This window comes from Syngnathus floridae, chromosome 8 (assembly GCF_059516105.1).
Source record: "Syngnathus floridae isolate MCC-2025c chromosome 8, RoL_Sflo_1.0, whole genome shotgun sequence".
In the NCBI taxonomy this organism is placed as follows: domain Eukaryota; kingdom Metazoa; phylum Chordata; class Actinopteri; order Syngnathiformes; family Syngnathidae; genus Syngnathus; species Syngnathus floridae.
The window spans coordinates 6,464,592-6,489,638 of NC_142420.1; the positions used below are offsets into that span (position 1 = coordinate 6,464,592).

The 25,047-nt window shown below is 41.8% G+C and overlaps 1 protein-coding gene across 6 annotated transcripts in view; it reads right to left on the bottom strand.

Moving 5' to 3' along the window:
* The window catches only part of myo16 (myosin XVI), a 67,271-nt gene that overhangs the window by 23,102 nt on the left and 19,122 nt on the right, over nucleotides 1-25,047 (bottom strand). For 4 of the 6 annotated variants that reach the window (XR_015859846.1, XM_088382990.1, XM_088382986.1 and 1 more), the window contains exons 5-24: nucleotides 21,247-21,355; nucleotides 20,123-20,247; nucleotides 19,914-20,039; nucleotides 17,015-17,090; nucleotides 15,514-15,664; nucleotides 15,289-15,439; nucleotides 15,007-15,117; nucleotides 13,347-13,412; nucleotides 11,982-12,109; nucleotides 10,024-10,129; nucleotides 9,441-9,558; nucleotides 8,972-9,119; nucleotides 8,771-8,888; nucleotides 7,353-7,470; nucleotides 6,161-6,232; nucleotides 5,927-6,068; nucleotides 4,039-4,111; nucleotides 1,364-1,516; nucleotides 968-1,171; nucleotides 167-242 (exon numbers count right to left, since the gene is read on the bottom strand). Coding sequence is in view for 5 of the 6 variants with exons in the window: in XM_088382990.1 (XP_088239116.1) it covers nucleotides 167-242; nucleotides 968-1,171; nucleotides 1,364-1,516; nucleotides 4,039-4,111; nucleotides 5,927-6,068; nucleotides 6,161-6,232; nucleotides 7,353-7,470; nucleotides 8,771-8,888; nucleotides 8,972-9,119; nucleotides 9,441-9,558; nucleotides 10,024-10,129; nucleotides 11,982-12,109; nucleotides 13,347-13,412; nucleotides 15,007-15,117; nucleotides 15,289-15,439; nucleotides 15,514-15,664; nucleotides 17,015-17,090; nucleotides 19,914-20,039; nucleotides 20,123-20,247; nucleotides 21,247-21,355 (2,371 nt within the window). In the remaining variant the exon portion in view is untranslated. The remainder of the gene's footprint in view (nucleotides 1-166; nucleotides 243-967; nucleotides 1,172-1,363; nucleotides 1,517-4,038; nucleotides 4,112-5,926; nucleotides 6,069-6,160; nucleotides 6,233-7,352; nucleotides 7,471-8,770; nucleotides 8,889-8,971; nucleotides 9,120-9,440; nucleotides 9,559-10,023; nucleotides 10,130-11,981; nucleotides 12,110-13,346; nucleotides 13,413-15,006; nucleotides 15,118-15,288; nucleotides 15,440-15,513; nucleotides 15,665-17,014; nucleotides 17,091-19,913; nucleotides 20,040-20,122; nucleotides 20,248-21,246; nucleotides 21,356-25,047) is intronic. The other 2 variants (XM_088382987.1, XM_088382989.1) reach the window with 1 other exon arrangement.

Sequence of the window (25,047 nt, forward strand, 5' to 3'; positions counted from 1 at the left end):
ACACACACACACACACACACACACACACACACACACACACACACACATGCCCTCAGACAGAGAGTGTTTTGGAGCGCTGTTGGTTTAGACATGAGTGGATCTTTGTGATCAAGTATGCGCTGACGCAACAATGTGCTCATATGCGCGCTGCTCAGCGAGTACTCACACTTCATCGTAAACAAGATGTTCTGAGGAAGGGAGTCCTTGTTTTTTATGAGTGATCCTGTGAGGTCATAGGCAATCTGAAAAAGGAACAACAACAGAATTAGGATTGTTTTCGCCGCAAACCCGAGGGGAAAGTATGTTTTAAAAAGATCACGTCTGGAGGAAATGGCCTGACACATGATAATAACAAGGCACAAATTCGAATAAAGTATTATGAAGTTCTACTGCACTTGTAGGACATGACGTGGATTATTTGGATGAAAAGAAAAACAGTTTTTATTTGAGAAAAAAAAAGCTCTTCATATTGATATTCTTTATAATAGAAGCAACTAATGGAACATTCTGTTTTCTATGAGGTGGCGCCTCTTTATTATGCCTGGGTCAACGGGGCCAAAAAAAAAAAACTTGTTTTGCATTTTCGCTGAAAGAACGGTGACATAAAAGCACCGTATTCCACCTTTTTCGTAAATGTCTAAAACTTGTATGACTCGATGAATTAGGATTCAAAACGAGGTCTTGCTTTTATTCCTCCGTAACATTGCTCATAAAGCAGACCGCAGCTAATTTTGCTATTCGGGGGCCATTTATTATTATTTAACTGTATAATTAGAATTTCATAAACACTGGACAGACAAATATCCATTCGATCTTATCGGGTATTGCGTGTAACTGTGTCAAGCTCACTTATGTTGTGCTGCTTTTCCCATTGCTCAACTTGCTTCAGGCATCGTGAAGACAACACCGGATTGGAACATGCATCGGTTCAAATGAGACAACAAATGTTGGCGTTCATTTTTCTGACCTGTCCTGTATAATGGCGGACAGTAAAGGTGGGGCCTTGATCTTTGGGTGGGGGGTTTCCGTTGCCATCTTTGGTGGTGAAGGAGAGGCCGTGCGTCGGGTTGGACTCCAGCTGGCCGGACAGCCTCTTGTAGAGGTTCTGCTCCGTCGGCCAAAGACTCTGACTCTCCTCGTCCAATACGCTGAGCAGTCCTTGAGGCTTCTGCTTTGCAAAGAGACGCCGCCGTTGTTACGCTACCATTCATCCACGGCTGGAATGTTTGTTACAAAAATTATTTCTAATGTTTATTTCTATTGTGCAAAGGGGATGCATATCATGATGACCTGGCCAGAAAGGGTCATCGCATTATCGATATGACATGTTCACAAAGTTAACACGAGCCCAAATGGACAATACCTGGAGAAAAAAGTCCAGAGTAGATGGATGGTTGCTGGGGGATGGCGAGGTCTCCATGGCGATGCCCTCCTGTAGACACTCAGCCTGCTCCTGCTGGAATAGCACCTCGGAGACGTAGCGCCTCAGCCGCTCGTTGGTCATGTTGACACACAGCTGGAACGCACACAACAAACACTTAATAAATCTTCATCGCACATGGAGAGGGTCTTTTTGTTTGACAGCCATTACAAAACCAATGTGGGGGGCCCCTCAATGGGATGTAATTGATAAAACTATACATGTAGTGAAATGATTAAAAGGGAATGAGGCCTTCCTCAACGACACACGAGTTGTACCAGGAGTTAAACTATGGTTCTCGGCACAGGAAGGAATGGAACAAAAGCTGTGTGTTGCGATCTTGTGGGGAAGTCACAAGTTTTACGGAAGATATACATCTCATGCTTTAAACTCTAGGAAAACGCTTAAACATGAATTAAGGGAATCTTTCACATTAACGAGTAAATTGGTCGATTACGGCCTTACAAATATCGGCTGAAAACGGGCCGACCTTTTGACCTTTTTCAGCAGTTTTACACAATGCTGGTATAACTCCTTATTGCACATATATGTACTACTAAAATGGTAGTTTCTCACCCTCAGAGCTATTCCACACGTGACACCAATCTCTTGACTCCATTTGTACGATGGATCTCCTTCTTTATAACTCGAGCAATTCACGTCTGATCAAGCTCACGTGTACGTTCCGCTTAAAATAAACAACGCACTCGCCCACTGTACATCCTGTTCGCGACCGTGACGGAAAATCATGTGACTCAATGGAGCCGAAACGGATGTAAACAACAAACAGGACGGGCCTGCAGATAACGTTTACGGCCCGAGTACACTTGGGGACACAGGTGAGCGCACTCCTGTTTTTCTCTCAACTGTGTTTGCCTGCTTTATTTCAGGCCGTATCGCAGCGGGTGCTTGATTGAGTTAACTCATTAGCAAAGTGCTGAGCAGGTACAACACACACATACGCACAAATCTTTGATTAACAAGCACTAATGACCCTGATCATGCTGTGTGACTGAGTGTATGTCGGTCAGTGCCTGTGTGTACAAACAGTGTGAGGATTTGTGTGCCAGTGACATGTGCACGACAATGAGGAGGGATTACACTTATCCATCCATTAATCCTTTATTTTCGATTGAAGCGCAAACTTTTAAGTGTCAGAAGACATTTTTACTGAAATAATGATCTCTTCTTCATTTATTCCCAAGTGAGTCACCCAGTTTGTCTTTGAAATATAGATTTATAAACCACCAGACTAATAACTAACAGATTCTTGTTGGCATTAGGGTTAGGGAAAAATGTCGACTCAGTCAGTCAATCACAAAAATATGTCGGCCTTTTATAAAGTTATACGGAAACGAGCCAACAACAAACGACAGCAAACAAAACATACCGATTGACTTTGGAATTTGCTCTTGAGAACCATTATTTTTGTTCATGGCGGAATTCTTGTGCAGTACTTGTACAGGATTATTTGGCCGAACGAGCAGACGAGTGGAGTTGTCAGACGCTGTTAATTAACACAGAAGGAATGCTAACAGACAGTATTGACTGGGTCGTCTCAATCTTATTCCTTCGCACTTCTTACTCTCCTCCTGACCTTCTTATTACTTGGATTAGACAACATGTAGAGGACACGCAAGGACACACACGCACACACACTACAGTTGATAGAATGCCACAGTCTATTGACATTGCATGCCAAAAATGAGCACACGGTATGTTTACACCGCAGACAATGGGCGCTGAACAGACTGTACCTTCATCAAAAATTTCATACATGACTGGCAGAAACAAAGCACGCAAAAAATGCTGCTTGAGTACAGGTAAGTACATATTTGCATAGATTAGCACTTCGCAAAACAAACAAATAACAGAACGCATAAAGTCTACACCGGTTGCTTAATTACCTTTATGTAAATAACAGAATGTAAAAGAGGCTTAATTAGTCGGGAGTTTTACCCTCAAAAGGGGCTTGGGGCATTCAGACCCTCATTGTTCTGAAACACGACTATGTACGTAATTATTTACACGTGAATGTCAGTTTGCTGTAGCCATTGTGATTCACACACACAGACACACAGAGACACACACATGCACAATAAGCAAGCCAAATGAGGTTGTCGGGTCATGCGAGGACGAGTGAAAGTCAAGCCAAGTCAACCGCAGGCTTCACATGATTCGTTACAATTAGAGACTAAAAATGTTCCAGAAGCAGACGATGACTGTCACACTACTTTGTAAATGATTAAACCACATTCCAGAGATGTCAGTCAATCATGTTAGTCTTCGGAACGTCACAAGGTTGAATTGTACAAATAGTTAAACAAGCGTTGACTGTTAACAGTATTTTTGCAAATAATACATAGTTAATGTCAGGTATTCTTAAACAAGGTCACAGTATAATAAATCATGTCAAGTGAAAGTTAAAGCAAAAGTAAATTTAAAGGGAATGAACACAACATTCCGGATCATTGACATAAGCAAAACTATTAAGATTATTTGGAATGCTGCAGTTGTGTTATTTTTTAACAAATACTTTATGAAAAAAAAAGGGAAATGTTACAAGGTATACCTAAACACAATAACATCCTAATATGTGTTGTAATTGTTTTTCTAACCTGTTCATATCTATTCCTCTGAAATTCTTCAAAACCAAAGACATCCAGGATTGCAATTTCAAAGGCAGGGTCACTGAAAGACATTGAGACATCGAAAAGCATGTCAGACACATTTTCTTGAGCACATACATCATCATTGACAGCAGCTTTGATAAAGAATTTTCTAGTTGGTGCGTGCCATGGACACTGTGAACGTAGTAGTACATTCTTTTGTGTGTACGTAAACAAGACAAAAACATTCCGGAAATTGAACTTCAGTTATCTAACTGTGTAAAACTGGCTTGGCAAACATGCATCCTCCAAGGTTATTATAGTTAATTAAAACTGAACATTTTGTTCATGAAATAAAATAAAAACAAAAATGTCCTTTGTTATCGTCGTCATGCAGCTTTTTTTTCAAAAATAAAAACTAAAAAGAAAACAAGCAAAAGCTAAACCGATAGAGTGTTTTTAAAAAAAAATAAAAATAAAAAACTTACGAAGCCACCCTGAAAATTGATTAAAACTAACCAAATAAAAAAAAGTAAATTACAAACTAACCATAATTGAAATGCCAAAACCATGATAACGTGCCCTTAACACACTGAACTTAGCTGGGCGCAGTGTGCCGTCATCAACCCCATTCATTGTGTATGTAATGAGGGGCGGGGACGACGGAATGCGCGGGGGCAGGACGTTTCCCACCACAGCACATCACGTCGAATTAAAAATTAATCGATTCCAGAGTAGTGTCGCCGTGAATTAGCAAAGCCAGCAAGGTGAACTAATTTGAATTCGCATTGAACTCTGCCAAGCTACTCGTTTTGAAAGGTCAGGCAGAAAAGTAGACGCTCTCAAAACTGAGGGAGGACTTGGAACACTGCTGGAAATTAAAACCATACAATGTGACAGAGTTCGTCATAACATGCAAATAAGAGCCACCTCTGATGTAAGATAAGACAACGTTAAGCACGTGCGCGAGTATGATATGACAAACATCCCCTTAAACCTTGGGAGCGTCCCCGAATATGATGTTTTGCATTTTCTATTTCACTCTTGAGTGTACATACCATTCCCTGGATGTCATGAGATTCAAACTATTTGACGCCGCGCTACCAGTTTACTCGCAATGTCAATGCGGGCCTTGAGGCACTTTCCACCACGGTGAGTTTGCGGGCGGTTTTCGGGAGGCCCCCCGGTCTTGATGTGCCGACGGAAAATGACTCCCGTGGGAGCCCCTCTTTTAGACTGCTTTTTGGGGAAACGTAAGCGCCAAACCAGTGTGCGCTAATGACAGGCGGTTAAAAAGTACTAGGTGGGGCCTTGATTGACATGGGCCATGTTGTGACATAACGACTTTGTGACAGCTTTGACCCCAGCGTTAATTCCATGCCGCACGGGTTACCGCAACAAGAGGAAATGGATCGAAGACACGCACCAGTTAAATTCTCACGTTCTGCTCGAGTACATTTTACAAGCCGACTCGCGAACGTGCACCACGGTGATGTTGCAAGTGATGATTAAGGGGGCCCATCTCGGGACCACAAAATCCGCTTTTCATTACAGACAGAGGCACTGTTTTTCGCTTCCTCTAGCAAATCATTATGCTTGTGTAGAAAACAGATATTTTTAAATGCGCTCACAAACAAAAATGTCTCCCCAGCTTATTGTTAAAGCTGGTATACAATAGAAACAAATACTGTACACCATAATAAATGTAAGTACTGTATTTTGGATAAATATATAAACAGTACTGGAAAAATATGTATAGCTTCAAGAAAATATTCTTTGTCAATAAAACCCAAAGGACTTGAAATATACATTTTCACTTGCCGTGACTTATCCTGTTTTCTCATGACGGTACAAACTCTGACACGATGTAACCAACCACTGTGACAAGAGTCCTTACCAAACACTGTCGTCCTGTCCTTGCAGGTAGTCGTTGATGCAGTTGACCAGGTAGCTGAAGAGTCGTCCGTAGATGGCCTTGGCCAGTTGGTCCCTGTACTGCTGGGCCATCTCCACCGTGTGGCGTCGTGTGATCACATCACCTGATAGGAAAGGATAGGTTTAGACTGTGATTGATGACACTCCAATCTAGGACTTATGTTATATGAGGCCTTTAAACGGTGCGAGACGGTACCTTTGAAGTACTGAACATCAGAGGTGAGGGCGCTGCTTAAGTCACTGCAAGACACCTGCAGCATTCCGGCCACTGTTAAGAAACGATGCTGTCAGACTTTTATAAATATATATATATATAGATAGATATAGGAGACCCCGGGGACGACCCAGGACGCGCTGGAGAGACTATGTCTCACAGCTGGCCTGGGAACGCCTTGGGATCCCCCGGGATGAGCTGGATGAAGTGGCTGGGGAGAGGGAAGTCTGGGAGTCCCTCCTGAAGCTGCTGCCCTTGCGACCCGACCCCGGATAAGCGGAAGAAGATGGATATATATATATATAATTTTTTTTTGGGTGATATTTTAAAATATACTAATTTATTCTATTGATATAAAGAATATACAACTTTGCTTTTGCAATTTTTGAGTTTCATCTGAAATTCTTTTTTTTTAAATTATATAGGGCTGTTAGTATTTATTTACTTAAAAATATCAGATTTTTTTTTATCCAATTTCATTTTCTCTAGGAGAATTTAATATTTCCTCTTTTTTCAAGATGCTCCTTTATAAAACACTAACAAAATCTGATCAATCAAAACTGAATGCCCACTGCGCTCTTGAACTACAATTAGAATGCCTTTATCGTCATTGCACAAAAAAATTCCTCATTACAAAGCATAAAAGATGAGTGTGACTGGAGATAGTGCTGAGTATGTGTGACATCATGATGACATCATGATGACCTCATGTGAGGCTCTCGCTAAATCGATCGGTGGCAGGAAGAATCATGAGGGGATTTCTCAGCAGAGCCCAAAATAAAGAAAACGCGGGTGATAGCGAGCCAGAATTCCTTTGCTGACTTCACATGTCCCTGACATCAGCCCGCTCACTCGCTTAGGCCCATGATGTCAGTTGTTTACCGCTGCACAGGGGCCGTGGAGGGGCTACTGGATGAGTAAGCCTCAGAGTGAGAGATGAAAAGCAGTCAATCGAGTGAGAGTGTATTTACATGCGCGAGTTACCATCACCACGGTTACCATGCAACAATCTGAAACTTGCCGCGTGCCAACGGCCCGCCAGGCGCGACTTTGGAAGATCGAGATGAGAAGCCGAGGACAAACGATGACGCGCTTGGGTGCGTTTGAAGCTCCGTGGATGAAACCGGACCCCGATCATATGCTGGCTTGCGTGTGCATTTGTGTGTGTGCTGACCTCTCTCAAGCAGCTGCAGGTCAGAAGGGAAGGCGCTATCGGCGTCTGTTAGCGCAGTGAAACGCAGATCCCCGATATGGAGCACGGCGGAGAGCAACATGAACATGGAATCCACTTCCTGGTTGACAGAGATGGTCAAAATGAGGTCAACATAAACATTGTTTTTAGAATAATACGTTCTATGGGACCCACTGGTCCAAACACGATGGATAGTGATTTTGGAAAATGGAAAAAAACATAAAAGCCAGCCTTTTTTGGCGCTGAATGAAGGGAAAGAGCATCACGAACAACCTTACAGGTTTCATTGTATCATTATCACAGTAGGATAACAAAACACATTTTATAGTTATTCAGATGCAAAATAATACTTTCTGAATGAGAGTGACATAGTGGAGTGTTTGGATTTGTACGGGGGTCACGATAGTGCGTTGCAAAGCGGAAAAAACAACAAGAAAAACAGACGCCATTTTGGATGACCTTCACCTCTTCACCATTCTCAACACATCAACCTTCATCCCTCCATTCACACACTGCCACCATCCTCCTCTACTGTACCTCTCTGCCCTTGAGAAGAGGATTCTTAATGGAACACACCATTACCCATTGCTCAATCTCTAAAGGGGGGGTGGGCATAAATTTGAGGTCGTATGTGCGTGTTTAAGCATTACTCTGGCAGAAGGATTTTATTGATACCAGTATCAATACTTGTGCAGCTTATCTGTATTCTGGTCACTGGCAGTCCCTCATTTAGTATGTACAGTATAGCCAGCCCTCAATTTGACCATGATCTTGTTATTTACTGTATCATCTGCACTCCTTTCAATCCGTACAAAACAACAGCAGGTTTAAACTGACTGGCCACAACATTATAGGCCTTTACAAAGATAGCGCCCAGCGTCAGGGAGATAATTAATTTAATCAGTGTCTTTCATTATGCTTGTCACTGAGGTAGACATTGCTAGAGTATAAGGCAACCGCACGGTTGCACAAGTGTGCTAAAAAGGCACACCCGACCGGCATGAGTGTGTTCATTACATGATGGATGCGTGGTCATGTGAACAAGGCTTTTGGAAAAGTGCTTTAAAACCGATTTTGTTGGGTTACGATAGTGGATTTTTTATGCATGCATAGAAAAAAAATTGAAAAAATGACTTATGAGTAGTTTGTCTATAGAGAAATGTTGGACCCCACCACCTTTAAAGGTGCCCTGGGTTAGATATGCAAAATAATCAAAATATTAGAAACTTACGCTGCTTGCTGCAGTGAAAACTATCGCATTTTTTTCCCCAATACTTTGTTTTGGAACTTATCAAAACAGATGTACCTACTCAAATAGTGAACAGTGAGTTGTTGTTTTTGCAAGTCAATACTTTAAAAAGAAAAAAAAAAACACTTGAGCATTAAGGTCATGTCAATACCTGCTTGTTGAAGCCCAGAGCTTGAAAGGCTTGCTTAAGAGCAGCAAGACGCTCCCTGCTTTCCGTAGATGCTGCAGCCACAGGAGGGCTCCCCCTGGGTAGTCCTCCACTAAGATACCTTCACAACAAAACAAACTTGCAGGTTGAAAATGGACACAAATATTGTGTTTGATACCATTATGAAGTGAAGTGAGAACACACCTATGAGCCAAGATGTTACTGAGGTAAAGTGGGCTCTTCTCTTCAGGTGACAGGCCCTCGGCCATCAGGTAGAAGATGTTGAAGTTGTGTTGGTGAAGAGGACACTGGACCACTCGAGACTTCTCTAGCATGTACGTGTACACACGTGCTGCAACGTCAAGACAGGTCCACATAAATAAATCTTTAGTAAATTGCAACTGAGTGGATGATAATATACTTATTGGTCAAACTAACTGGAGGAAAGCAGGCAAGTAGTAGTGCATATATGAGTTTTTACCGCCCCCTGCTGGAATTCCACATCATCGCACACAAAACTGGAGTGCATTTTGCTCAGCAGTTAAGTTTTATTTTAGTACATTTACAGTGCAATTTGCTCAGGCAGACTGGATTTATTTTTATCATTATAGTATTTATTTATTTATTTATACATTTATTGGTCAGAATTAAATTGGAAAGATGCATTGATTACCTCTAAGCAGTGTTCTCCTCTTCTCACAATACTGGATGGTCAACATCTTGATAAAACGACTGGAGTTGTTGTTCTTCTCTGTCCTTGCGTGCCCCAAAGCCTCCAGAATACAATTCACCTGCATCATTCAAAAGAAAATTTTACATTTGAAATCCATGGTTGCCCGTGTTTTAATTCCCACCACCAGGTGTCAGTGTACATCCAAACACTGTCTCTTTAGTAAAGTACAGTGGAGTGCAGTATGCCAAGTGGTCTCTAGATGATAAGGCAGCACACTGACCCAGATATCACCAGCATGCATGAGGATGACTTCATCACGGAACACGGCGCTTGTTCTCATGAGCTACACGCTTTGTTAGCCAGCGGGGAGACTGAGAGGCAAGAGCTGAGCAGGATTTAAGAGCGGCAAACACGTCATGACACCACTACCAAAGGGAATTACTACAAAACTCACTAATACTCAGCCTCGCAGGACTAAAATGGACATTTTGGTTTATTGCATGAGCGGGATCCTTGCGTATTGTGAATGAAGCCTTCAAAATGTATAAATATCTAAATAAGAAATCCAAAGATTCAAACTTACGTGTTTCATTCTGGATTCCAACGCGAAGCCTTTAGGGCTGGATCTGGCTGTCAGGTGTCGCACGATGTGCTTACAGGCCTCCGTTTTCCCTGAACCACTTTCGCCACTATAAGACACAAAAAGGAAAAAGGTTGACAAAGAGTCAATTGTAATGTGCAGCACACGGTCGGTGTCATCCACATTGATGATATTTGTAATTTGCATACATTTATATTTCCATCATTATTGAAGTCCCTGTAAGTGTGTTTCTAAATACATGAAACATATTTCAAGCTAAATGTCGAACACAAATGTGAATTTCTTTATAGTGGACTTCCAGGATATTTGCATAAAAGCTTCAGAAAAGCCAAAATGTGCCCCATATAGGTTATGTTTTAACATTCTCAATGATCCCTGTTCAGTGTTAGTCATCACTATGTGTGTCATCACATGCAGCAAGACATCATCCACCCACTTCTTCATTAAAAACACCATCCTACAGCTGCTTATCTCGTACCCCGGCTCCAGTGCTCGGCACGGCCCACGTAGTGTTACCGCCGTGGCACATCTCGCGGCATTTTGTACGACATAAGGTACCGACCGCCGTGTTGCGTGTCGTGACACATCCGCACACAGATGCAGCAGATGGCTGCAGAAGGTCAGAAGGCCTCCCTAATGACAGGAGTGCGTTGTTCGCTTTGTGAGTCCCGCTGAGTGCCAGCCTCTTTTCTTTGAACACTTATTAGACTCCAAGGGCATTCGGTTAGCAAGCTGGCCTTGGGGATTATGGCCGTTGATTGAATGTCTGTAAACATGGAAGGAGTGTGCAAGGCCAGGACCTTTGCAGCTTTGGGGTGGCCAATTGCACTTTACGGTCTTGAGGAAGGGCAGATATTTTGCTTCATCACTTTGGATTGGATTGGGGATGATGCAGAAAGGCTTAAGGTTCAGTTTGTATTGGTTTCTGGTGATGGATAAGAAAATTGCATTGTGTCAATAAATGATGATAAAAGAAAAATTACTTTCCTGTATTGAGCCACCTGAGAGGAAATAACACTCAATCTATTATTGTTGGCAGCGCACCTACACTATGGCATAAATATTGGTTTATCCTGATTTTTGCGTCAGAACAGTCTTCACTGTGTGTGTCAATTTAATAGACTTGACTTCACCAAGCTGGGCATCCCAGAGCAGCCAGGGCGTTTCCTTGGAGACGTTCCCGGCGGAGTGACAATTAGGTGGCAGAAAATCCGTTTAAATCTTCTCCTACTCAGACCATGTTATCGTTAAAGACTTGGGCTTTGAAACTGATGCCAATACTGTTTCTGTGTACAGTATTAGTATTTTAAAAAACATCCGATACTCTACGCACCGATACCTTTAGCTGTCCGTTCGTGTGGAAATACTATAAATGATTAAATAAATACAATTCACAACTCCTTGCTGCATAAATCAAGAAACAAGAAAACACAGACCACCGACTACAAAAATATATCTCCTGTCTTTTTGAAAAATGTCTAAGTAAAACCAGCAATTGTGAAAAAGAAGCGAGATAAGCAAGAGATGAGGAAAAAGAGAGCAAACGGCAGGATGAGAAAGGTCAATGTCCTAGCATGGATGTGTGTGTGTGTGCAAGTGTGCGTGCACGTGAGGGAGATGGATAGCCTGTGGCCAGGGTGCATTAACTCACTGCCAGATTGGTTACAACTCAGCAGGAATGCTACGGGAGAGTTGAAGCGAAGCGTAATTGCAATCAAGGGGCGGCCTCCATCAGGCCAAGTACAAAGAGTGTGACGAGCCTCCAAACACACTCGTCGCTGTGCGTGTGAACGCTAAACAGACTATTTATTTCCCGGGGGGATGTTTAACAGGTGTTGAAACAGAATGGGGCAAACTTTATTATCTTTTTTGCAATTACTTTGCTCCGCTGACTTTTTTCGCTTCAGTGCAACTAGGGCGGTTCGCGTTGGGACACAAACCTCAGGATGAAACATTGGGGTCGTCTCTCCTGGAGCATCATGTGGTAAGCTCGCTCCGTCGAGGAAAAGATGTGAGGGGGAAGAGAGGAGCATAGGCGGCCCGTGGAGCTCAGGTACAACTGACTCACCTGTGAGAGACAAACAATCCATGATTTAATTGTTAGGTTGCAAAGTTACATCGTCGGGTGAGTAATTCACACCTTCTTGGTGATCGTATGAACACAGCAAGATAAATGACACCCGTGCAGGGTTTTGAAGTAGACAATCCACAATAGAGAATTAATAAAAGTTACTATTCTAAATGTAGGCTGCCCATTTTTGGTTGGCTCAGGGGGAACATCACAGTCAATGAAGGATTGAGATGCCAGTCGTTTTTTGAAGTGATCCATAACCTAATCTTTAGTTGATAGCTTGTACTAGAGAAGACTATACAGGCAAAGTTTAAAGTAACATCTTGGCATCGTTAATAGTTGCGGAAGTACAATAAAATTAAATTAAATTAAAATAAGCAACCATTCCTTTGACATACATGCCCCCAAAATAAACAATAAAAACCTAATTAAAAATATATAACAATAAAAATAAATATAATTGAGAAAAATTTCGTTTTCAGTGAAAGATGTACCCCAGCTGACACGGTTTATTATTATTATTGGAGTCTTATTCTATTGTTCTATTCACAGCACAAGAAAAAGAAAAAAGTTTCGACCAAGGTCTTAAAACGGCAGTCAACTTTGATATCCTGGCTGGTTACTGGTCTGAGCACGTCGCAACCCACCAGAAGTGAGAGGGTGACAGACAGTGAGCAGATCGCGGATGTTGTGACATATGTCCTTCTAGCACCTCCCAGAGGGATAGCGCTTGGCAAGAGAAGATGTCTCCTCCGATCAAGTCCAAATCTTCCTAATGTGCCTTTTGGAATGAAGTGCATGGACGATGCCTTTTATTCCATTTGTTTCGAATTCAATTTCGGGATCTGCACCCGGCTCCATCCTTGATTTCTTGATGCACCGTCAGCCTTATGCTGTGCTTTGCTGACAGGAAGAATGCATTATTTATCAACCACAAGGTCCATTTCACATACTTATGTCTCTCTGCTAGGCAGCCAACATTATTGTGCAACTTTTAATGTGTACTACAAGAACTTATCCAAGGTAAAAGCATTTTTACAATTTGGGAAAAATTCTAAGAAAATTGACATCATTAAAATATTATGTGAAAAGTAAGTTATCATATGAGAGGGTGTACCCTGCTTCTTGCCTAAGGCTAGAATAGGTTGCTATTCACCCGCAACCCTAACAAGGATTTGAAATTCATACCATGCATGTATGTTGTGTTCATACGGTTTTATCATAACGTGCTTACCAAAGTGGAGTAGATGGGCAGCTCTTTGTTTGGGTTGACCAGCAAAAGAATGTGTCCAATGTAAGTCTGCAGGGAGCCCAAAAAAAAAAAGGATCGTTAAGTCACAATGTCAACTGAATTTTTTTTTTGGGCAATTGGGGTTAAACAGTTGTAGAATAAGCGTAGAAATCACCATTTGCCACTCAATACATAATTTGCACCCTCCTGTACACGCACACTCTTTAAAGTGAGGCATTACCCTCTGGGTCAAGAGCAGGGGTGTCAAACTCATTTTTTCCGCGGGCCGCATTGTAGTCATAGCTTCTTTCGGAGGGCCATTCTGACTGTCAACCCAAATAAATGTATGAGCACCTCATATTATATCCAGTAAAAGCTATAAAACAAACTGACAAATAACTCCTTTTCAAATCAGACGAGTAAAAACTGGTCAAATATTTAAAAAATATATATTAAAAGTCAAGTCAATTTGCGATTCTAGTAATGACACACGAATTTGATGCACAATTTTTCTTCACGGGCCACATAAACTGATGTGGCGGGCCCTATCTAGCCCCCGGGCCTTGAGTTTGACACCTGTGGTCTAGAGTCTCAAGGGACCTTTGAAATCTGGAAGAGTACATTGGCCTTGCTGGTTCAAGGTTGATGACCTGAACATATTACGCCTTTACGAGGTTTACTAGTGTGTCCGAGAGGGTAAACAACTTTGAGTGCAGTCACGCATGAGTGAACAATCAAGCCATTGTCATTGTTGATGACGGCTGTCCACAGCTTGAACGGATGCTCTCTTGTGAGTGTGGAGTGTGGGGGGCTTCTTGGTTGCTGGCAGCAGGTGAAAGAACTCTCATCAAAAGTGTCCACCCCGCTGGGAGCATATGGAGGAGTCTTTGTCCTCACTATTACAAATGAAGGCTATTGTTGGGTCGGCTATTACTTTTATATTTCAACTTCTCCAATGGGTTTGTACTTAATACAAATGTCTTCAACTGTCATTTAGTTAAAAAAAAAAAAAAAAATGTCATATGGATGACATGTTAACTTCAATTCAAAAGCGAAATCAACATTTACATCCAAGGCTGCCTGAATTGTGTTTACTTGACACAACTGGATCGCAACGCGTGAGCGTGTTTTTTTCCCCCTGAAGGTGAAATTACACTCAATTGCATCAAGCGTGCTTGCCGTGATTGCAGCATTTTCCCCAGCATAGTCCTTCTGTGTTTGCAGTTATTTCTCCTTTCTTCCTTACGCCACTTTATTCCCTTCTATTTGCCCCCCCCCCAAGCACACACACACTTTGGACCACCCAATCACAATCTATGTGTGCCGTGTAGGTCGAAGTTTTGTGTTGTAGCACGTTTTCCCAATGGATGAACACAGGTAGGAGACAAGGAAATAGCATGCCGTTAAAATGGGTGCAATTGTTAAAAGATGAAGGCAATTTAACCCTGAATGCATCCATTGATTGCCCCTCCCCCCTATGGATCTAATTGAGATTGATTTCTTCCATTATCACTGGTGCAGACTCTGAGTTTTATTTTGCAGTGACAGTCAGCAGCATTGCCAAGAAGCGGAACAAGCGTTAGGCGGTTAAATCTAAAAACCTGTTTAAATAAATATGGCCATTTTATTAGGCACCTCTGCATACTCAACGGCAGAGACTTACATATATTTGGTCGTTGCCAAAACGCTTCTGCATCTCGTAGAGCAGGCTGCGGTCGGTCAGCTCGCTGAGGGACGCCAGGTCATCGTTGGGTGCTGGAGGCATCAGCTTCACCTGAAGAGAAATTGAAATTGTCAGTTCTAATGACAACAGCAGGCATAATCAAGGTGAACTTTGGTCGTTGCATTCTATTAGTTCACCACTAGATAGCAAGTGCATTTGACACCTTTAAAGGGCTCTAAAGTGTGTTTGAAGGGCAAAACAACAAAATCTCTGAGAACTTACCTGTTCCAGTTTGGTTGTTCCTGAGCTGAACGGGCCATCCAGGATGTTATCCAGCGACGGCTGCCGGCTGAGTGCCCCGCCCGCTTCTCGAAACATGGCCCACTTCTCTAGCATGCTGTCCCGTTTCGAGATTGGGATGCCCAGAGGATTCCTGTAAGGTTAATAAAACTTGTAATGGTCAAATTAAAGAGCGAGGCAGGTGAAGGCGTTGAATATTTGACCTACAGGTTTTTCACAGGGGCTTTGAGGTCATGTGATCCACCATCATAGTGTTGGTCCGTGGAGAGCAGAGGGGTGGAGGGGTCCTTCAGCCTTTGCAGCCAGCAGGCTTCACCGCTCAGCAGTAAATCAGCTATGTGCTCTGATGCAGCAACGCCTGAGGACAATTGAGCCAAAATCCAAATCAAGACGCATTTAAGATACGAGCGGTGATGAATGGGACCTTGATCCTCCCAGGGGTGTACACGAGTGTAGCGAATCAGGAGTGAAATTATTAGAGTACAGTTCTACCAGTATGCGGCAGCTTTAAAAGCGTGCTGGGCGCGTGTGAGTCCTGAGGAGATGACTTGCAATATTAAAGTTTCATGTTTTATGGCAAGTCATGAAACTTTGCCGCCCTACTCTGCCCACATGCCATTATGAAAAACCCAATTACAGGGGGTTACAGTTTAAAACAATTCGAGCACACGACTTTTGGAGGGCAGAGGAATATGTCGCCACTCGCCGGCACGTTAAGCCATGCTTAGCAGTAGTTAGTTTTTTTATATGATTGTTTTTATTTATGCCTATTTTCATAAACTGCAATTATGACATTTCAAGGTTACAAACGGCACGCAACTAGTTTGCACAGTGATGTAAAAAAAAAAAAAAAAAAACGTCCCTTGGAACCCTCCATAATGATTTTTCATTGTTTTGTTTTGATTGAATTTATCGTGTAGAGGCTAGTGACTGTCGTGCATGCGTATTTCTAATTTGCTCGTAAAAAATATTGTGATAGGCATGCCGACAAAATTTCCCATTCACATTTCATTCCTAAGTAGAAATATTTGACTTTGAAGCACCACTTAGGGCATTATTGGACACGGAGGCTTCATTGCAGCGGACGACCCCCCAGACTCTCATCATTTACTTCCGTTCATCACATACTGTAGGAGCTGAAGAATGGATGAAGCGCTCTAACGGAGAAAGATAGGGAGGAGGAAAGTCTCTAAGGGCTTATCTCATGTGTGTTGTGAGCCCACAAGCTAGAGAGGGCAGCTATTGATTATCGCCAGAGTGATGCGGGGCCTACACAAAATGGCCTTCGGCAGAAATTCTATTTACTTTGACACAGTGGAAAGGTTAGAGGTCAAACCTTAAAACCAAAGTCCAAGACATTTTTCTTGTAAAAAGTTTTTGCATGTGTTTTTAATAAAAGATAATTGTTCATCTTCAATATTGATTCTTCTCATTCTTGCTAATTGGTTTACATGGGAATTGTAAACCAATTAGGAAATAAATCAAGTCACGTCTGATTGATGAGTGCTGACATCCGAGGTAAACATTGAGCATAGGAGAAATCAGACATGTGAAAGGTGTCAGTGACATTTATCCTCTCAAGGACTAATTATCTTGTGTAAATACACACAAGTGGCCATGCAAGCTTATTGAGGAGGATCTTTTTGTGTCTGTTCAATATGAGCACAAAGATTGTTAAAGCCATGGAAGAGCTCCATGTGTCTTTTACCTGAGGGCTTGTCTTGGTTGCAGTTTAACAGTGTAGGGTTGGCTCCATGCCTCAGGAGTTGACTAACGATGCTCGTCTGGAAGACAATATAGATGGTGTGAAAACTCGCTTGGACTGTACAAGTACCATACATCTTGTGTTAAAAGCTCAAGATATTCCAGATTTTAGACTGGAGTGCACCTGAATAAAACTGCTTGCCTTTCCTCATGAAGTGGTCTGAAGTATTTACAGTAAGCGCAAAATTGCTTTATGTCTGAACTTAGGACGGGTCAGATGGACTCAAAATGAAATATAAAATGGTTTTCACAACAAAAAGATGATTGACAATGTGCAAATGTAATTTTGTCGAATTTTCAGTCAATTTCAAATTGCTAAATTGAAGGCTCCATGTCATAGTGAGCCATAACATGTCAGAGTGGAAGAAGAACAGTGCTCATTTGTCCACATATTGATGTGGCACTGACTGTTACCTCTGACCTGCACTCTTCTTCTATCTGTCTTTCAGTGTATCGTCATCTGTCACACTTTTTTTTTACGTGTTGCACTCTTTATGTGTGTTCATTCTCCCCGGAAAAGCTATATTTTATTTAGGAGACGGGGGGTGGGGGTGGACTCCACTGACAACACTGATGGATTAGGACCTTCTTGCCGTGAGAGAGATTGTACCACAGATTGACAATGAAAACAACTGGTACTTGAATGTTGACTCATACTTGATTTCTTACTTAATACGCAGGTCACTAATAATGACTTATATGAAGAAAAAAATAATAATTGCGGAATGAGTGCAATGCACTATTTATTATATTGCCTTAGTTAAGCTTCTTGTTTTTGATTTTACTTGTTTTGCTTTTTTTGCAGTTTCTTTTTTTAAAGGCATAATTCATTCCAGTAGAGCAGAGCCAATTTTGTTTCTTCCATTACCATTTTCCAGTCAGATGCATCAAAATAATCATTAAAATTAATGGGAATAATCTTGGCTTAAAGGGGACATATTGTGGAAAATTGACTTTTTAATGGCTTGTATACAAACAGTTGGGTCTCTGGAGAGTCCGCCCACCCATCAAGTGTGAAATTAAACAACAAAGTGTTATCTGGCTGGTCTGAAAATGTGTTTCTGTACCTTAAGTAGGGCCAATTTACATAATAACCGACCTCACAGAATTACTCGCTAGACAAACAATATGGTTGCCAGGTCAGATAATTGACTTTGGGGTAGTTTATGATTTTTCCAGGAATATTTTTTTTCCCAACATTTCTACCTGTCCTTCATAGAGAACATATAATGAATCTTCATCAGAATTTTTTTGAAGAACTTTTGGGGTTTCTAAAACATTTTTTGTTGTTGTTTGCACACGCAACCACACACACTCTCACTCTCACACACTCTCGCATGCACACGCTCTCGCACACAAACACACGCACACACAGTTTAATAAGTGGAAGCTCAGTCTGCACCCCCAGCTGTCATGGTAATTAACTTTTCTGATCCTTACAACGTTCTCCTTTCAAATGAATAAGCGACGTGACAGTTTGTAAGAGGTTTTTTTGTGTGACTCAGCACATTCACTCTAGCAGGTGTTCAAAAGAGCTCACAACCCGTTCCACCAGCCACACACTGTCGGCTGTGCTCACAGACTATAAATACTGTCTTAGACGTCACTAACAGACCAAGATCTCAACCTTCTGGAGGACCCACGAGGACAAGGAAAAGGTCATCTGGACCCAATGACCCTCCGTGACAACGAGATCACGCAAACTCCTAGTCAACCGAACACTTGTAAGCCGTGACAAAGAATCTTCAAAGAAGTCAACTTTAAGATCAAGCACATGGTTTCCTATTCCCAAATCTCTCACATGTACCTTCATTCTAAAATAAAATAAATTACTCCTCACCCAGCAGAGCCATGCTCTAAAAGATTTCATTAAAAGGCATTTTTAATCCCCTCACATACTGTAAGTATTTGAAAAGTCTTCCCCGGTGCTTTCGCTTATCTCAAAAGCGGGAGAGCGGAACTTAATTAGCCGTGGTAATAGGGTCATACGTCTTCTTAAAGGGTGAGAGTGTGGCCTGTATGCAACATTGCACAGGGGGTCTTTGGGTTTTATGCCCCAGCTAGAGTTACACTTGGCCGTCAGTGTTTCCAGGCAACCGTTTGCTATGATGAATTCACATCAGTCAAACCTTTCGTTCCGTTTACTCGGCATGACTGCGGCAGCCATGTTGTCAAGTGGCCCCAATAAGGGCCTTATTTACTAAGATTCCAAATAGCGGGTGCTAAATTGTGTGTTCACGGGTTTCAAAATTCAGCCAGGATAGGCACCAGCTAAACCACAAATGGAATAAAATGGGTGGATAAACAGGATAGAACTTGAAAATGTTTTAAAAGATAAATCTATTCAGTCTATTCCCGGTTTCCAATTTCCCTTTCAGCGCTGTCTACAATCTCGTGTTTGACATTAATAACATGAAGGACAAAAATGTGCTTTCCGGCAAGATGAAGCTCAAGTTGGGACTGATTCTAAATATGCATATATTCTCTTTGTCAGCATACAAGCTCAAAGCCCAGAAATGTAATTATAAAAATCACGATGACTGTGCAACACTTGAATGTAATTTGCTTCTTCTGCTTCATAGCATCAGATCCCATCAGCTTTCCTCTGTGACTTTGCAAAAATGTCCTCTCCTTCAAGAGTCCACTAAAGGGCTAATCTGAAAATCCAATACAGCTGAGGATCAATGGAGGCAAAAGGAGCAGTTTATCAGAAAGTGCAGAGTGACTGCAGGCCAGTTGGTCACACAAACGATCCATCAATACTTCCCCCATTACACTTGATCAATGGAGCTGCACAGTGAGAAATCAAAAAGAAAAAAAAAAGCCAAGATATTTTTTTATACCTGCCCATATTTAGCTGCCAGGTGGAGAGGTGTCCAAAAGTTGTGGGCCACAGGATGAGGATCTGCCCCGTTCTCTAACAGCACAGCCACAACGTTCCGATAGCCACTGGCACTTGCTATGTGAAGCTTTTAAAAGGCAGACGGGTTTCAATCACATCGGTCGAAACCAACCAAAAAAAAAGTAGATGGGCTGCCCGAAGGACACTTACCAAGGTGACCCCGTCGTCATTGGGCTGATTGAGGTCTGCCCCTGCAGCTACAAGCTGTCTAATGTCAGATAGCATAGTATTGGGCCTCTGTGTCCTCATGGTGTGCATAGAAGACACATCCACACCTGTCATACAAAAAAAAAAAAACACACCAAAAATAGGTCACACTATCCAAACTATTAAATTCAAGGTAGTCAAAGACAAGGCAGGGCATACCACATACTTTATTTATTGATATTTAATTTTAACAAATTATAGCATGTAACTTAATGGATACACAAGAAATTAAATGAAAATACTGGACATGGTCACCCCCCTCCTCACACACACAAAAAGGCAATGAATAAAGTTTCCATAGCAACAGCGGACCAGCATGTGTTGCATGGTGGTTGTGGTCCTGCAGACTGCAGGAGGGATGTGATCATTTCAGGGCTTGGCTAACAAAAGCTGAGTGAAGTAGCCATAAATTAGTGTAAATGGCTGGGGCTCATTGCAGAGACAGGCTGTTTTTTTTGTGCGTGTGTGTGTGTGCACATTTGTTTGTGTGTAGGCTACACTTGAAGTGTTTGTAGTCTTGTCATGTATAGCTTCAAGGTAAGCCTACAGATGACCATTACATACAGTAAATGTTTCGAACCACATTTAGCTCCAACGGTAGAAAAAAAAAAAGAATAAAAAGAATGCAGTAAAGGTCTTAAAAGCCTGTCTATAGATGTTAATCGCAATTCCCCGGGAACTGGAACGTTCGCCTCTCTCTTTCATGTTTTTGCTTTTATCATGAGTGCAGCCATACTTTAATTTTTTTTTTTTTTATTATTATTTTTTTTAATCAAACCGATGGGCCTGGTCATTCATGAGTGGCATCAAATGTATATGTAAAATCATACTTTTGTGACAATAGTTCATGTATATATGTATCGGGTGATTGTGTGGCGATTATACCATTAGGCTAATAAAATATTACACTATTCTTGATAAGGTTAATGCTCGCTCGGCCATATTTTGCCGGGGGCCATGCTTGACCCACATCTGCTTTTGACTTTTGTCATATACAAATGTGTTTGTCAAAATATTTGGCGCGCTCCTTGAACTCAAATGCAAATAAAAACAGCAGGTGTCTTTACCGTTTTCCTCCAGGTGTTTTTGCAGAATATAGCGGCTCTCTGTTCCCTCAGGGGCGTAGTCCAGAGGAACGTTCCCGTCAACATCCTGCAGCAGCGAGTTCACCCCGGCCTTTTGAGGAAGAAGAAACGACGTGCAAGAGGTTAGCGGGTGATGTTTGTCAAGATAGATTCTGTGAAATTAGTGGAATATCTAAAACCGAACATGTCCAATTAGTAATTCAGCTAGCATTTTTTTAAAGGGCCATTAAGTATCCAGAAGATCCTTTTTGTAACACTCAAATGTTTTGACATCTTGACTTGTTTGTATTTTTGTGTACAGCATACAACCTTTGTTTTTTTAAGACAGTCAACATTGTTAACACGAAAACGTTTTTTTTTTTCTACTTGTACTCCCATCTTTTATTCCCTATAGAAAAAAATGTTATCTGAAACAAGAAGAGATCACCCAGCTAAGAATCTCATTAAATCCAAAGATTAAAGATTAACAATAGCTTAGGTGAGAAGATGAATGTACGTTTGTGTTTCTTCGACAAGGATCACACCGGAGCAGTTTTCTAGCAGGCCGGCTCCTTGAGCCTCATTAACGACTCGCATTGTGGCTATGATCGATTGCTTCTCTTTGTTTTGTTTTCTCCGGCTTTTAAAATGACGAAATATGCACGCGTGATGCAAAACGTGCTTATGCTCTTTTCATGTTGAAGCAGTAAAAATTATATACATCCTCAGACACTGGCACATGAATCGCTCATTTGACTAGACCATAAAAGACAAACGGAAGTAATGATCGTCAACTGGACTAGGTCTGATAACGGGGATGGGTGGGGGTCCTCAAATGAGGACCTTTATAGGATATCCGCACCTAATAGAATTCTAACGACCCTGTTGCGCAGCAGTAAAGAGATTTACGAGCATGTCCGTCGAGGAAAAGGCCTGAAAACCTCTTCATAGCAAAAGTGCTAATTGATTCCTGCATCAGAGACTGGTTTTATAAGAAAAAAATGATATCGCACATTTCCAGACAAACTGTTTTAGACGCAAGACGCCTCTAGAGATATTACTGATAAATGAAGGCCAACGGCGGTACTTTATCATCAGAAAACGATGTCATCAGGGTTAACAAAAACAATTTGGGGACATTATTGAGGGGGGGAAAAAAGTCTCCAAGCAGCAACTCTTGTAACTTATATCATCGACTAGCAACCGACAATGTCGCCCCAACAAACACCAATCACAGTCCTCATAAAGCCGACCGCCCATCTCGCCTGTCTTTTGTGCGCCTTTGAGGGTTTGTGGCACTCGTAAAGCAAACCCACACGACACGATTCACCTCCAGGCGCACTCGACATCAATGTGAGTCTCGCCGGATGGCGCAATGACTTGACAGTTACAATGGATGGCAGTGTATCTCTCTCCGTGCCTGTGAGCAAATGCGGACATAAACTTTTACAGAAGACTTGTGTGATTAAATGCTTTTGGAATAACCCGTGACAGCAAACAGCACAGTAGTTCAAGTGCAAATAAAAGACATGCATCTAATATTTCATATATTTCCAATTAAGGCCAAAATTAACTCATTCAGTTCCAGCCCAGTTAAAATAGATGTTTGACCTCTATAGTTGTCAATGGCAGTGAACGAGTTAAATAGCTGGTTCCTCTGAAAACTGATTCATGTATCACTATAATGTAAGTGTAAACAATTATGATAAAGAACATATATGGATTCATTGATGACACTTGTAATGAATGGAGAAAAGCTATGTACAAAAAAATAACCGATCAGACTAAACAGGTGTCCCTAATGTTGTGTCCTGTGAGAATCTAAAGTGAAAAATGCCTCAACTCTCGAGAGAGTTACTGCGCCGCCACTAAAGCAATAGCTACTCTTTCATTGCGGCACAAAGCGCCACAAGAGCAGGCGACGCAGATGGCAGCTGGGGAATTATGACAAGTGGCCCATGGATGCTGAGGCATTAGTCATGTGTCTGCGCTCCGACGATAAGCGATGACAGATATAAATGAGTTGGCGTCAGCAAGCAGCCCTGCAGACTGGGAGAGGTTAACAAGTTGACTTCTGACCTGCTGCGGCTCACCACAGCAAAGTGATGAACAGCATGGACTTGGTTGTTCACTAGATGGAAGTCACACTTTTGTCTATTGGTTACTTGGTTGGAAAGCCTTTCGACTTATTCCCACCTACATAGTGTCGGGCAGAGTAGTAAAAAAAATAAAAAATAAAAATAAATAAAAAAAATTATAAAAAAAATTATAAAATAAATAATAAGTCATCCAGAAGTTTAGCAAACAAATCAATGAAAATAATCCCTCATATTTTTCTGGAGGTTCACGTCTATTGCAGTTTGCATTAAAGTTGTGGGACTTTACACCAGGTAACAAACCTCAAGCACCGCACTTAGTCGTCATGGTAACAAAAACCATAGCCTAGCAGCGGTGGCATAAGTGAAATAATTGTGTTACATAATTAACCCCAAGCAGATCACCCTCCATGCAACCGTAAGGCAGACTGAGTGACTATTTACAGACAGACATACAAAGCTGAGCTCAGAGCAGCCAGGGGCTTGCTGTTAGCCACAAACTTCAAAAGACTGGCAAATGCAGACGTTCCAAATGCATCCGTCACATGTCGGGAAAATGGGTCAATTCCACAACTCCCTACCGGTGGATGAGGATAAGAAATAACATTTTAGAAAAGAACATGTCTCCTGTGGATATCCCATGATTGCTCGGCTACATCTTCTAAATGTTTCGAGGAGTGAAACTCAAATCAGAGAACCACTCTACCAATCTATGCGGTTTCCGATTTTTCAGTTAATCATCAGAACCAGAAGAGGAGCAAATAATACATCTGGGAATAGTATTGGAATCGGGTTGGGGATGAGGTTGGTAACAACCATTCGGAGAGCAGAGAGGGGAAAATGGAAAAACTAGAAACTGTTCATCAATGATGAAGGACGGGGGAAGTAAAGATGAACACACCAAGAGCAAGACACAATAAAGAATTTCTTTCAGTGGCATTTAAAGATAAGGCACGTGGGTGAGACCGCGTTTCCACATCTCATTAAAATGGAGACCCAGAAAGCGCTCCAATTTTATTGGATGGCAAACCTGTGTTCCCTCCCACATCGGCGCAAACGACCCTTTCTACTTGCAGCCATTATTTATGATAGAACAAAATATGTCTTAAATATTACAGTACATTTAAATCAACTTAAGAAATTATTCATCTTTGTAATGTTCGTCAGGAAGATCTAGCCATCACATTGAATGGGTTACATCAAATGGATGGAACTGAAGCATCCTGCAGTGAGTAGATGCTGAGAGACCCTTCGAGCATGTCACGCTTTGGATGGCAGCTCTTCAAACACATCCGTGCCTCAGTGGAACCTCTACGTTGCCGCATACAGTAAATCAACACGAGCAAGCTGTAAAGGAATTTTGCTTCAGCCTGGTGACAAGCCTCTGTGGGTCTAATCAACACAAGGAGATTGAGCTGAATGTCTTATTTGCCCTCCCCTGCAGATGGCCCTGTTCTCGTCAAGGACCTAATCAGACGGTTCATGACACGCTGGAAACATTCGCCATAGAACTCGTCCGGGTCTCTTTGATGCTACGAGATACTTGTTACTGTGTGGTGCCGTTTGCTACTTCCATGACGGCATATGAGGAGCAGGATATGTTAGGGTGGAAGTCTTGTATGTGAGCCCGAAGACATTATGACTTCAATTTTGGTCGACAGCAGGGGCGATACTGAATAAAATGTCAGCCACTTATTATGAATGAAAA